Source organism: Pollicipes pollicipes, unplaced genomic scaffold, assembly GCF_011947565.3.
Source record: "Pollicipes pollicipes isolate AB1234 unplaced genomic scaffold, Ppol_2.1 Scaffold_6686;HRSCAF=7923_pilon_pilon_pilon, whole genome shotgun sequence".
NCBI lineage: Eukaryota > Metazoa > Arthropoda > Thecostraca > Pollicipedomorpha > Pollicipedidae > Pollicipes > Pollicipes pollicipes.
Genome location: NW_023596921.1, coordinates 40,116,677 through 40,130,780, shown reverse-complemented (window position 1 = coordinate 40,130,780; position 14,104 = coordinate 40,116,677). Strand labels below are relative to the sequence as shown.

General features: G+C 49.3%; 1 protein-coding gene across 1 annotated transcript; it reads left to right on the top strand.

Moving 5' to 3' along the window:
• The first annotated feature begins 10,263 nt into the window (after positions 1-10,263).
• Positions 10,264-14,104, top strand: LOC119108317 (serine/arginine repetitive matrix protein 1). The gene is made up of 2 exons (XM_037231893.1): positions 10,264-10,396; positions 12,363-14,104. The coding sequence occupies exon 2, from the start codon at positions 12,371-12,373 to the stop codon at positions 14,102-14,104; it is 1,734 nt and encodes a 577-aa protein (XP_037087788.1). The 5' UTR covers positions 10,264-10,396; positions 12,363-12,370.

Sequence of the window (14,104 nt, the reverse complement as noted above, 5' to 3'; positions counted from 1 at the left end):
AGGACGTATGGAACTCAAACACGGTATCGTGGCACGCAAATTCACTTCATGCCAAAATAAATCGTCAAGCCTCCAGGACTTGGTGATCTGGTGCTCGTTGATGAATGTCACCTGCAAGGAAACAGACAAAATAAGTTCCCGCCATATGCAATGAAGTTTGTAGTGCGGGCGTGCTCATAAGGGCACGCATGTGCCCACCGCTCCGTGTGATGCTCCCAGCACACGGCACGTTCCCGGGGGCCTGACCTGCTCACCCCTCGCCTCCGTCGACACATCCCCACCGAGGGCCTGACCTGCTCACCGCTCGTCTCCGGCGACACATCCCTGCCGAGGGCCTGACCTGCTCACCGCTCGTCTCCGGCGACACACGCCCATCGAGGGCGTAGCCTGCTCACCGCTCGTCTCCGGCGGCACATCCCCGCCGAGGGCCTAGCCTGCTCACCGCTCACCTCCTGCGACACATCCCCATCGAGGGCCTAGCGTGCTCACCGCCCGTCCCCGGCGACACATCCCCGCCGAGGGCCTAGCCTGCTCACCGCTCACCTCCTGCGACACATCCCCATCGAGGGCCTAGCGTGCTCACCGCCCGTCCCCGGCGACACATCCCCGCCGAGGGCCTGACCTGCTCACCGCTCGTCTCCGGCGGCAGCTCGACGACGACTCGGACTAGGCCCAGCTGGACCGCGACATCGCGCACACACCGGCAGGCGGGGCACTGCAGGGCCGGCGACGCCGCCAGCAGGACCGCCAGCAGCGACACCGCCGCGCGGCGCATCGCTGCCCTCCGGCGGCGCGAGGAGGCGCGTCGGAGCTCTGGCAGTGCGCCCGAGGCACTGACGTCGGCACCCGCCACGCCGTGCCTTCCAGTTGTTGAATGGGGCGTCGCAGCAAGTGTCAGGGTGCGCAGCGGGGCCGGCCAGTGATGGACGACGAAGGACGACTGGCGACTCAGCCGTTATTCAGACGGCTGACTGTTGAGTTCGTTGTTCCGGTGCTCGTTTCACATATGTGCTGTGTTGCAGGCAGCCCGTTGGACATTGCCGTCAAGACATTCTTCAAAAGTCATTGCACGGTGCCCTGTTTCGGCAACGAGTACCACCCGAGCGCCTTTCAGTGAAGTCGACTATCAGGCACCTTTTTGACTGGTCTACTGCACAAGACAGCTGCTGCAAAGATCAGTTTGTCATTTGGAAAATGTCCGACACATGAATGCTGCCAAGGTGTGAAGCTCCTGTTGAGACAGGTGCAATGGAGGTGGAGTTTGCCACGACAAAATGTGAACAGCGGCAAATATACGCACAGTTTCTTTAATTTTTACAGTAGTCGGCTAGTCGTTATGCACCGCAAGCAAGGAAGGCTGAAGGTACATGGTTACGTTCCGTGTCTGCCCATGCGTTTTAGTGCTCTCAGCTCTAATGCGTCATAAACTGAGGGTGGGGTACTGATAATGCACACTGATGAACACTGAAATATATATATATATATATATATATAATATTATATATATATATATATATATATATATATATATATATATATATTATATACTTGTGTACCTCCCGAATACGTGAGATAATGTGGTCTGGTAAACTTCGCCACGTTTGTTCTGTTAAATACCGAACCGACACGGCCACGGCCGACCCTTTGTTTGACATTATCCACGTCGCGCGGTGACCTTCGGAAGACCAACTGCATAGACATGACATTTTACCACGTCAACTTTGACATGTACCTTGCAAATATGCATGAGTTGGAGCTCAGTGATTTGGTGAGGTGCGAATCGGGGAGTTGTATATAAGGTAAGGTAGCTTTGGGCCCAAAATGGCACCAATAATGTGATATATACATACCAGATGCTTGCATATCATTTCTGTTTTTGCCACTGTCTAAAGGAAGGCTCAATGTGTATCATATGTTGACTTCGCACCGCGGGATGCAACTTCAGCCGGGCTGGTCGTTTCTGTTAACAATTATCGGTGAGACAAGCCTGAAAATAGTCAACACCTTTTTTAATAGCCGAAACATCAGATTCTTCACCATCTCACCTAATCGGCAAATCTCTACCACTCGGCCGATCCATGCCATTTGGTAAATAAGACTACCCAGTTTCCTAAAGTTATTCGTCTGTTTAAACATTGTTTTCCCTGGGGAGGCGAAATTGCACGAGCGGGGAGGCATTTTGGGTCATTGGGCAAATGGTCGTCGATTTCTCAAAATGATTTGGAGGGCCGAAGTCTCGGAATTCGCCATAAGGGGATATAAAAGCGAAAACTTCTTGGATTTGTCCATTTATTATTTGGATTTACTATAAATATACGTATATATATATATATATATATATATAGTTATGTATATATATATATATATATATATATATATATAGTTATGTATATATATATATATATAGCTATGTGTATATATATGTATATATAGTTATGTATATATATACATATAAATATACATACATATATATATATATATATATATATATATATATATATATATATATATATATATATATATATATATATATATATATATATATAATAGATTTTCATAACTGTATGCTCTTTAAAGCTCGTGTGCGTAACCACCGGAATCACATATGAAAGTCTGGCGGTTCGCATCAGCTTCTTACGAACGCATATGTTTTGTAAGGCTGAAAGGGTGAAATTGTCTCTATCTCACACATCCAAAAGCGAAACGCGTGTATAATTTGCCATGATTTGCTTAGTGATTTTTGGTGTATTGATCTATGCATTAAAAAAATAGTGTTCACAACATATGTGGCCCTCACAACTCGTTTACGCACGTTCTCAATAAACTGAAGTTCCATCGATAAAGGGTATGCATTTCAGCTAACGTAAAACAAAACAGAGACACTCCTCCATGCACCACTTACGAAAATGGTCTTCAGCCTCTCCTCAAATGGCTTAATTATATGTTCTCCTGTAAAGAACGTCTTTACCCGCACATTTCTTTACAGACGCTTTGCAAGCCTGCTGTGTTTCTGGGGGGGGGGGGGGGAGAGATATTATTCCAAGCCTTTGCGCCTCTGAAGGGAAAGTTACCCCTACCCGCTTTAGTTCGAATGTGTGGCAAATGAAGCCATTTAATGTCAATGTCATGTGCAACACAGTTTAAGTATAAAAGCGTTGCTAATTGAGCTGGCTCTTCAGTGGCCACATGCGATTACACTGATATACCTATACTCGGTGCACAATGGGCTCACACACACAGATGCCCAGCCAGAATCTTGGTGACGGGGAACGGCTCCCTCCTGGTGTAGGGCCCCCATCCCAAAACATTACCAGATATGACCCACTTGATTTCAAGGGGCACGCTTTGCTCCGTTTTGTTTTGATATTAACGCTTCTTACTAAAAGAAGCCAGAGGGCACCGAAATGCACCATTTCGTTTGCATTTTAAAGTCAATAACCTAAAGGAACAAGGCCTTACATGATAACGTAGGGAAAACACCGTCGCTCTTCATTTTGTACTTGTTCAGTGTACTCTTTCTGAATGATAACACTCAGGGGCTTTGCCAGAATTTTTGCTGTGCAGAGACATTGTGAACGTAGATGAAAGTTCACGTAGATTGAAGATCGAAATGGGGTCATGGATGTACTTTGGCATGCCTAACCCCTGTGTGACTGAGAATCTTACTTAACACAAAAAATATTGCTGACATAGGACCCTCAGTTCGGCACTGTGAGGGCTTGACCGACGCAGGCACACGCTTTGTTTCAGGTGTCCCAACCAATACAACTTGCGGATTCCGAACTTGTCCTTGCTTGGAAAATGGGCCCCAAGGGCTCAGACCGACACGGAGTCATTGCTCGGTGCTGGTGCTCCGACCGAAAGAGACCCACATTGTTCCAGGGTATTCCAAATCGACGCAAGAGGCCCTGTGACTGATATTTGGGGGACCAGCTCTGCGGGTCGGGGTCTTTAATGTGACCTATCGTCGGTTCTTCGTGCCCTTTAATCTTACGCTTCATCGTCGGTGCCGAGCGGCGCATCGGGACCCTCTGCGGGACCCCACAAGCCCTACCCCTGACCGATTTGGGCCTCTTGACAATACCCGACTCCTGTCAGGCAATACAATTCCCAGACCGACACAGGGGCTCTTCATTGACTCAGGGGCCCGGCCGATGTAAATCGCGGGCCCGACCTCATATCTGCATAGGAAAAGAGCCCGTGCCCCAGACCAGAGGTTGGAGTAATGTGGTGGTGAATCCGTCTCCATCCTATAGGGGTGTACTTTATATAATATGTCTATATATATATATATATATATATATATATATATATATATATATAGATATGGCTTATGATTTGTTTATATTAATGTATGTATAATTTATAATTTATTCATATCAGTATATATATATATATATATATATATATATATATATATATAATCTATATATAACAGGTTTCTCCCGGATTTGACCCACTTTTCTCTGAACGTGACGAAGTTGGAGTGACCCTCCCCTCCCCACCGAATAGGAAACTACATCCCAGCTCTAATACGTTTCCTCGCTCTTTCTTGGTGGGAGATGTTGACCTTGGACATCACTACCAATTTGCTTGGCGTCAATCGTTGGAACCAGGTTCCGGTAATCGACGGAAGGTCGATGTTATGTGGCTTCGGACGTTCTCAAACGTGTACAGCCTCGGGAGTAGAGTGCAAGTTGATAGGCTGGAAATATTACAGGCTGCTATGGAAACCACCGACTGATGGCCACAAGGCGGGTTGCAACTCAGCACTAACACTAGGCATGTTGTCGGGCAATTGCCGCCATCGGTCTAGTCAGCTGATGTCGATGGTCAAGTTTACTTAACTGCTCCATCAAATATTTGCGCCTGAGTGGAGGTCGGTACATTGCAACCGTTCTTCTGAATGTAAACGGCTAATAACTGCGTCGCGTTTTTTGGGTCCTAATTTCAACCAGTTTTTCATTTTATGATTTCGGAACAAAGTCACGCAACTTGCTGCAGTCTGTAGAACATGAAACATCGCTAATTAGATCAGACAATAGCACAAAAATAAGCCAAAGTCAACAAGATGTACCAATCGTGTAACGAGAATTATGCATCATGCCGAAAAAACAGAAAATTATAATCTGAATGTGACACTCCAATTTAATCTTCTTGTATGCTTGACATATGACATAATTAAGGGAAAACTGCTATATAACTGATATCATGTTGGCCTCTTAAAAAGGAATTAAGATGATATCTAATAATTATATTCGTGATATTCGTTAAGTAAGTTGTGTTTTTGATAGCAATACAACTAACCTACTACCATTTTGATAAGCTATAACCATTTCCGATAAGAATGCAACTAAATTAACGAACATCACGTATATAATTATTGCAGGGTGGTCATCTTAATTCCCTTTTAATACATGCCATGCCTTACATTGCACAAGCTCTGTACCATCTTAAAACGTTGATCTCTCATTGTTCATACCCTGCTTTACTTCGGCGCCAGAAGGTTTTGTGGCCAAACTCACCGTTGGGGAAGGGCAAATTGGACATTGAGGGGGGCGGGGAGAAGGGAGGGGAGCGGGGGGGGGGGGGGGAGTTGCCCACCCAAAGGAATACAAATAGACACCTATAGGGCAGGAATCTGTCTCCACTGTTTCGATGACAAGATACGGCGAGGTACAAACTAGTCATAATTTTGAATTTGAAGCAATGGCCCATAGTGCGCCAAGTTTTCTATATGCATTCGCCAGCTGTTTTCCAAGAGATAAGTTTTCTGTTTGATTTAGGCAAAGCAAACGGAAGCCTCCAATACCACCTAGGAAAAATAATAAGGCAAAAACAAACAAAAACCGAGGTTTCTCCTGTAAAAAAGCAGAACACAGGAGCAAAGCTTTCTTTGAGATATTCTTTTCCGAGCTCTGCTTCCGCCCGCCGCCAGCGGACTCCTCCCTGGATCGGCTGCCCGTCGGTGACGGCCGCCACCCGCATGACTGACGGAACTGACTGTATGACTGCTCTTCTGCATGGTCATTGATCAGAATCACTACTTATTGGTATGTGAGGCAAAAGGGACGCTTGCTACAGTACCTGTTTATGAATCGTCTTCCCTTACACCACACCACAACGGAAAATATACTTTCGGGGAACTGCCTGCCTTATGGATAAATTGGTCCCCTCGGGCACTCATTTACTCTCCCACAACATAGTCGACTTGATTCACCTTTGTATGTAGGCTGAGGGTACACACGCTTCTCTTGAATAAGTGGCGCAACCATATCTGCCTTACGCGTTTAGCGTAACCCGGTATTTTAAAATAGTTGGTGATTCACGTATAGCAGGCTTTTCATGCACAGTCCGTCAAATTGTCATTAGTACTACGCTGTCTAACTGGGAATTCAGTCGTTATTTTAAATGCCTCCCAGGATGCGTGCACCTTCTGTAATCTGCATTCATATACGATTTGCCTGACGAATTTTGTCCCGATAGCTCAGGAGGTTACAATGTCTGCCTTCCGATCCATCGTCTATGACGGGCTGGGTTCAAGCCGTTTTAGGCGTTCGCTTTTTGACCTTGACAGACATGGCACACCGCTGGTGGCAGCGGCCGCACCAAGGGTCAGGTGACGTCAGAGGGCACCGTGTTTAGCATTGCACCGTTATAAACTTTTGCCACCAACTTCTGCCGTCCACCTGGAATTGCACAATCAGATGGTGGGATTCAGGGCTCACACAAGAACTGATTAACGTATGCTCTGATGCCAGAAGGACATACATTAAAAAATCAGATGAAACGTTGGATAGCCATGAAATTTTATTATTATCATCATCGTAACATTTTTTAGGAATTTCATGAAGCGACCTGCAGAAGGGCTGGCTAAACAATAATAACGCTTTGGACTGCCATTTGATGCTTGCCGTTCAATTAAATGATTACTGCCGTTCACTGAGCTTTCACTTCAAAGAACATCATTAATTGCAGTAATCCACCAACCGCCGACCATGTAGATCTCAGACATTGTGAGATTACGATTCAGTAGTTGATCATTGGGGCACACATCACTCCGAATATCTACATTGACGCCAGTTTCCGGAGTCGTGTCCAAGTGATTCAGACAAACAATTCCAGCATGTGGGAAGCACTTGGTGTTGGGTTACTGAGGTGGCCGATTGCTTGACCTGGTAGGTGCCCATTGGCGGGAGGCACGGCTGTTCGAGGTGACCGCGTCATTGCCTATGATTGCGCATAAAATGTTACACTGTATGGTTGCAGGCAAAATTGTCTGACGAAAAGCGCATAGTAGAGGTGTTTAACAACTATCCTGATTTGAGCCTTTTAAAAGGACGAGCTTCTGGGAACGGAGCTCACGCTAAGCAGTGCTTGTTGTGTGAGCCCTGACCTCTACCATCCGATCGCGCTAATCCAGGTCCGTCGCAGAATTCGGTGGCAAAATGTTGGCTTGCCGCGACGCTCGGCACGGTCCGTTCTTGCCCTTTGACATCTCCTAACCTTTAGGGCGACCGCTGCCACCGGCGACAGGCCATGTCTGTTAGTAGCCAAATAGCAAGCGCCTGAAATGATTCGAAACCATCCCGCCACAAGTGGGTGGATCGGAGAGCATGTGCTCTAACCAACTGAACTGTTGGAACGGACGTTTGTTGGCAAGCAATTTTCACCATTTGCCACAATCTGCTTGTTATCACAGGACGCCGCACCGTGTCATCTATATTAGCGCATCACACACGCTGTTTAGCACGTCTGTGACATATTAATCTTTAACTCCATGAATCTACGCTGAGTGGACTGTAAGGAGGCATGCATAGGAGCCAAGGTTAGGTAAAACGACAGAATGGAGCCTCCGGTACTAGAGAAGCTTAGAAGTTGCCCATAAATATTTCCGTTTGCCGTACATGGTAAGATGAGATGCTGCCATTTATCGCATGAATCAATTGCGTCCAGTGCGGTTTGAGAAAGATGGCTGGTGAACTAGGTAAATCGGCATGCATATTTAAGGCAGTATAAAAACACGTTAAGTACTACTTAGATCTAAAAAAGTGTATTTGTATGTGTGCGAGTGGGGGGGGGGGGGGGGGGGAGGGGCAGTTAACGTTGCTGGTCCCCACCTTGAAAAGGGGGAGGGGTGTGGTCCCCCTATTCCTACGCCATGACCTGGGTGTGACCCATGCCACCCCATACTCATCCCCGCATCACTGTCGTGCTTCGGCGAAAGACGCCCTTTACGCGGAGATGAACTTTATATGTCAACAACAGGTGCCGCTTCACGGGGGAGGGGGCGCCCACACGACAGGCGTCACAGCGCCATAACCGATAAAGGCTCGGCGCCGTCTGCGCCGCTGTGTCGGCGCCGCCTCATCCACCAACGTAAGGTAAGCGTGGCCGAAGCCAGCCGGGTCCGAAGTGAAATGCCAGCCCAGTTCCATGTAGTCGCGGCTGACTGGGGTGCTGGACGCCTCAAATCAGCTGGCCTTCCGGCTAGGCTTGTAAAAGTGTAAAATGCTAACTCACTGCTGGCAGAGTTTGTGTTTGGCTCAATACTTGTTTTTGGAGGCAGAAATGTGGATGTATGTTTTCATGAATGTGAGTTGTCGGGCAGTTTGAGAATGTAAAACTTGCTACCAAAACTCCCTTGATAGCTCACAGACTTCCAGCCTGGCTGTTTCTTCACCGATCGTAGCGCCCCCTACAACTGACCCAACACCTGACAGTACCCTCCCAGCTGTGCTGGCACTGACATTGTAGCTGGGAATATTGGATAATGGTGTCCATTATTACACCTGGGTATACTGAAAAAGAGAAAATATAGACGTCTGTTAAACGCCATTGAATTTCCTGTAAGTTCCGATTCTTCTCTTTCATCATAAGAAGTTGATTTTTTTAGCAAATCATTATACAAATATAACGTTGCAGGAATATTACTCGTAACGTGCCTTGGTTACAAAAAGAAGGCTTTTCCACCCAAAAGAACACCGTTCACTTCATATTGGCATCCGTGAATTTACATGATACATTTACAAAATTTTCTACTGACATGCAACGATAAAAAACAGAGCTGCGTCGCCTTCATACACCTCATTTGCATAAGCAGGCAAGGCATATGCCCTTTACCTGCAGCTGTCCCCTGGCCGGCCACAATAGTTAAATCGCCGGCAGCGAAAGGTCAATTGCAAATCGTGGCAGCTGACGTAGTGCACTATATACCGGAGCCTCACAAAGTGTGACATACTTAGGCTCATCTGAGGTATGCCAGAACGGAAAAATAGGCTGCTGCCGCGACCATCAGTGACGGAATTAGAGGGCGAGCTGGCGGGCGGCGGCACGCCCCCCCCCCCTTTGGGGCTCTAGCCGGTGTTGGGTAGGCATGGCTGACTGGACGGTCGCAGTTTTTAGCACAAAACGCAAAAACTGGACGTCTTTGGGTCTGCTGGCGACTAGAAATGACCACAAGCGAAAAGAAGGGACCTTTAAGTAGACAAAAATAATTTTTCGCTGACTCAGAGGGTGCAGCCTGGGTAGGGTTTAGGGCCCGTTACGTTGTCCAGGGGCTATACACTGCCGCCGCGAACCCTTTATGTGCACTTGCCGGGGCACTCTGAACGCTAAGGATCCTAAGAACACTTGCCGGGGCCCTATATACATGTTCACTCTTGAACCGGTCAGCTTGAATCGGTCAGGAACGAACCGGCATACCCGCCGATTCATTCTTGACCGACCAAGATCCCTCCCGGATTCTTCCCATTTGCCCGGGAGGTTCTATACGCTATCGCCGCAGGGAGGGGGACATATGTTACCCTTACGGGACAGTCTCGGATGCCCCCGATGTTGTATGACCAGCCCCTTGGCGAGACCCGGCGCTGACCGACCATGATGGGCTGATGAGCGCCTTGCACCACTGAGCACCGTCTATTGACGCAGATACGCAGAACAGAACACAGAAGGCATTGCATTCTCACTGCATGCATGTGGCTGACAGATATGCTGTTCTTACGTCGATCGCGCAATGTGCTATGCATCTAGGTATGTTCATTTGCGTACACTGCCACTAAAAGTACTGTGTCGGGCAGAAACGGGAAGATTGTCGGCAATTAATATTTCTACATGCCAGTTGTACTCGTTGAGTTCATGACGTGTTCGACACGTCCCAGCATTGTGCGGTGCCCATATCCAACGTCTCAATATCTTCCCACCCATTTCAGATGCCACCATGACCCTCAGCATGTTCATCGGGCTCGTTGTGCTGCTTGTCGTCTTTTATCCGGAACAAACAATTCTCACTTCAAATCCAAGCCCCACACTAGATGACACCGTTATTTTGTCATCCTTTTTCAAGACAATCTCTCCGCAAGATCGGTATACAACCGCTCAGTACAGCTGTGCTAACGTGAGTCCATTTCTACAAGCCCTTCCCACGGAGAAGCTTCTACGACGATATCGCCGAAGTGCATCACCGAGACGTCGTCGCAGACGTCGAAGACATAGGCCCAGACGTCGAAGATATAGGCCCAGACGTAGACGACATAGGCCGAGGCGCCGTAGACACAGGCCCAGGCGCCATCGGCACAGGCCCAGGCGCCAGCGACACAGGCCCAGACTCTATCGACCGAGGCCTAGACGTCATCGACATAGGCCCAGGCGCCCTCGACACAGGCCCAGGCGCCCTCGACACAAGCCCAGACGCCATCGATCGAGGTCCAGACGTCATCGATGCAGGCCCAGGCGCCCTCGACGTAGGCCCAAACGCCCTCGACGGAGGCCCAAACGCCCCCGACGTAGGCCCAACCGCGGTCGACGTAAGCCCAAACGACCTCGACGTAGATCCAAGCGCCCTCGACGTAAACCCAAACACCCTCGACGTAGGCCCAAACGCCCTCGACATAAGCACAGACGTCCTCGACGTAAGCCTAGACGCCCTCGACGTAAGCCCACCCCCCCTCGACGCAAGGGTAGAAAACACAAAGGTCGGAACAGTATACGACGAAATGGGCGCAAGAGCAAAAAACGAAATTCATCCAAGCGTCGGCGAAGACTGAGGCAAAAAAGGGGTCGGAGAAATAGGCTACGACAAACTAATCAAACAAAACAAAATAGAAAAGGTATAACGGGACGGAGACAGAAAAATACGAGGGGCGTACTAGCTAGGGCCGCCCAAAGGATCAAAACATTCTTCGCTGATCTGAAGCGATCCCCTTCCAAAAAGACAGCACAGTCAAAATCCAGCGTTGGCAATAGAACAAAAAACAAACAGAAGGCACCACAGGGCGACAATAAAAAAGGGGCGAAAGGACTACCTAAAACTAGCATTTTAGGCAGAGTTCAGAAATTCTTGAAAAGACTGTTTCGAAATTCTACGGTTCAGAGGGGTGAAAACAAAGACGGACGGAAGAAGGTCAAAAAATATCCCCGGTCTAAATGGCAAAAGAACATCAAGTTTTCCGGCAGGCCAAGATGAAGAGCCGCAAGGAAATGGCGGAGGAAGTCCCATCACCTTCAGCTTCGACTTCGGAGGGAACTCCGGTGGCGATGAGCCATCCCCGGCGGCGCCTGAACCCATCCATCCTCCTGCGGCAGAGCCTGAGCCCTATTACCGTCCTGAAGCAGAACCTGAACCTGATTACCCTCCTGCGGCAGAGCCTGAACCTTATTACACTCCTGAAGCAGGAACAGAACCACAGACATCGGAACCGGATCCAACCGAAGAACCTTCATCTGATGCAGAAGCTGATCCGGCCGGTGCTGTGGAAACGGAACCCGACACTACTGACGCCCAAGAAATAGAATCCGCAGAATCCAAGAATGCAGATGGAGACAAACGGAACAACACTAGCAGCGCAGGACTGACCAGCATTAGAAATTGCTCGACGCAGGATGTTTGCGACAAAAATAAAACCTGTCATAAGGCAAACAGGACACCAGATGGAAACCAGACGATTTTGGCCGAAAATAACATTACTCGGTGTAATGAGACGCGCAAACCACCCGCAGGGCAAACACACGCCCCGCTGACGGCGCGGCGAGATCAGACCACGAAAACATACGGCTCCCGCCAATCAGATCAGGCGGCTATGATACGGTCACTGCAGATATTGATCAACAAATACTTAAAAGAGCTCGGATATGAGCAGTAAGATCGTTGTGGAGCTTACCGCCAGCAAGACATTGCAGCCTCAAAAGAAACCGTTTTGTGTGATGAGCGTCAGGCTGTGACCAACTGCATGCTCTGCTAGTTGTAACTATGCATTTAGCATCTACAGCTAGCTGTACTCGCTGAAGTCCATGACATGTTCGAAACGTTCCAGTATTGTGTATTGTCCATATCCAACGTCTCAATATCTTCTCACCCATTTCAGATGCCATCATGTCCTTCAGCAAGTCCATCTGGCTGGTTGTACTGGTAGCCGTCTTTTATCCGGAACAAGCAATTCTCATTTCAAATCCAAGCTTCACATCAGACAACGCCGTCATTTTGTCATCTCTTTTCAAGACAAATTCTCCGCAAGAGCTGCACCCAACCGCTCAGTACAGCCATGCTAACGTGAATCCATTTCTACAAGCCCTTCCCACGGAGAAGCTTCTACGACGATATCGCCGAAGTGCATCACCGAGACGTCGCCACAGGCGTCGAAGACATAGGCCCAGACGTCGAAGACATAGGCCCAGACGTAGACGACACAGACCCAGGCGCCATCGACATAGGCCCCGGCGCCATCGACACAGGCCCAGGCGCCAGCGACACAGGCCTCGACGTCGACGTAGGCCCAAACGCCCTCGACGTAGACCTAAACGCCCTCGACGTAGGCCCAAACGCCCTCGACGTAGGCCCAGACGTCCTCGACGTAGGCCCAAACGCCCTCGACGTAAACCTAGACGTCCTCGACGTAGGCCCAGACGCCCTCGACGTAGGCCCAGACGCCCTCGACGTAGACCTAAACGCCCTCGACGTAGGCCCAGACGCCCTCGACGTAAGCCTAAGCGCCCTAGACGTAGACCTAAGCACCCTAGACGTAGACCTAAACGCCCTCGACGTAGGCCCAAACGCCCTCGACGTAGGCCCAAACGCCCTCGACGTAGGCCCAGGCGTCCTCGACGTAGGCCCAAACGCCCTAGACGTAGACCTAAACGCCCTCGACGTAGACCTAAACGCCCTCGACGTAGGCCCAAACGCCCTCTACGTAGGCCTAAACGCCCTCGACGAAGGCCCAGACGCCCTCGACGTAAGCCCAAACGCCCTCGCCGTAGGCCCAAACGCCCTCGACGTAGGCCCAAACGCCCTCGACGTAAGCCCATACGCCCTCGACGTAAGCCCAGACGCCCTCGGCGTAGACCCAAACGCCCTCGACGTAGGCCCAAACGCCCTCGACGTAGACCTAAACGCCCTCGACGTAGACCTAAACGCCCTCGACGTAGGCCTAAACACCCTCGACGTAGACCCAAACGCCCTCGACGTAGGCCCAAACGTCCTCGACGTAAGCCTAAGCGCCCTAGACGTAGACCTAAACGCCCTCGACGTAAACCTAAACGCCCTCGACGTAGGCCCAAACGTCCTCGACGTAAGCCCAAACGCCCTCGACGTAAGCCCAAACGCCCTCGACGTAGGCCCAAACGCCCTCGACGTAAGCCTAAGCGCCCTAGACGTAGACCTAAACGCCCCCGACGCAGACCTAAACGCCCTAGACGTAGACCTAAACGCCCTCAACGTAAGCCCAAACGCCCTCAACGTAAGCCCAAACGCCCTCGACGGAAGCCCAAACGCCCTCGACGTAAGAGTACAAAACAGAAAGGTCGGAGCGGTAAACGACGAAATGGGCGCAAGAGCAAAAAACGAAATCCATCCAAGCGTCAGCGAAGACTGAAGCAAAAAAGGGGTCGGAGAAATAGGTCACCACAAACTAATCGAACAAAACAAAATAGAAAGGGCAGAACGAAAGGAAAACCGAAGAAGAAGAAGAGCGTACTAGCTAGGGTTGCTCAAAGGATCAAAAAATTCTTTGCTGGTCTGGGGCGATCCCCTTCCAAAAAGACAGCACAGTCAAAATCCAAGCGTTGGCAACGGAATAAAAAACAAACAGAAGGCGCCACGGGTCGGCAATAA

Bases quoted from the DNA above. Each gene is read 5' to 3' on its own strand.
- LOC119108317 (XM_037231893.1), top strand. From the start codon at position 12,371: ATGTCCTTCAGCAAGTCCATCTGGCTGGTTGTACTGGTAGCCGTCTTT.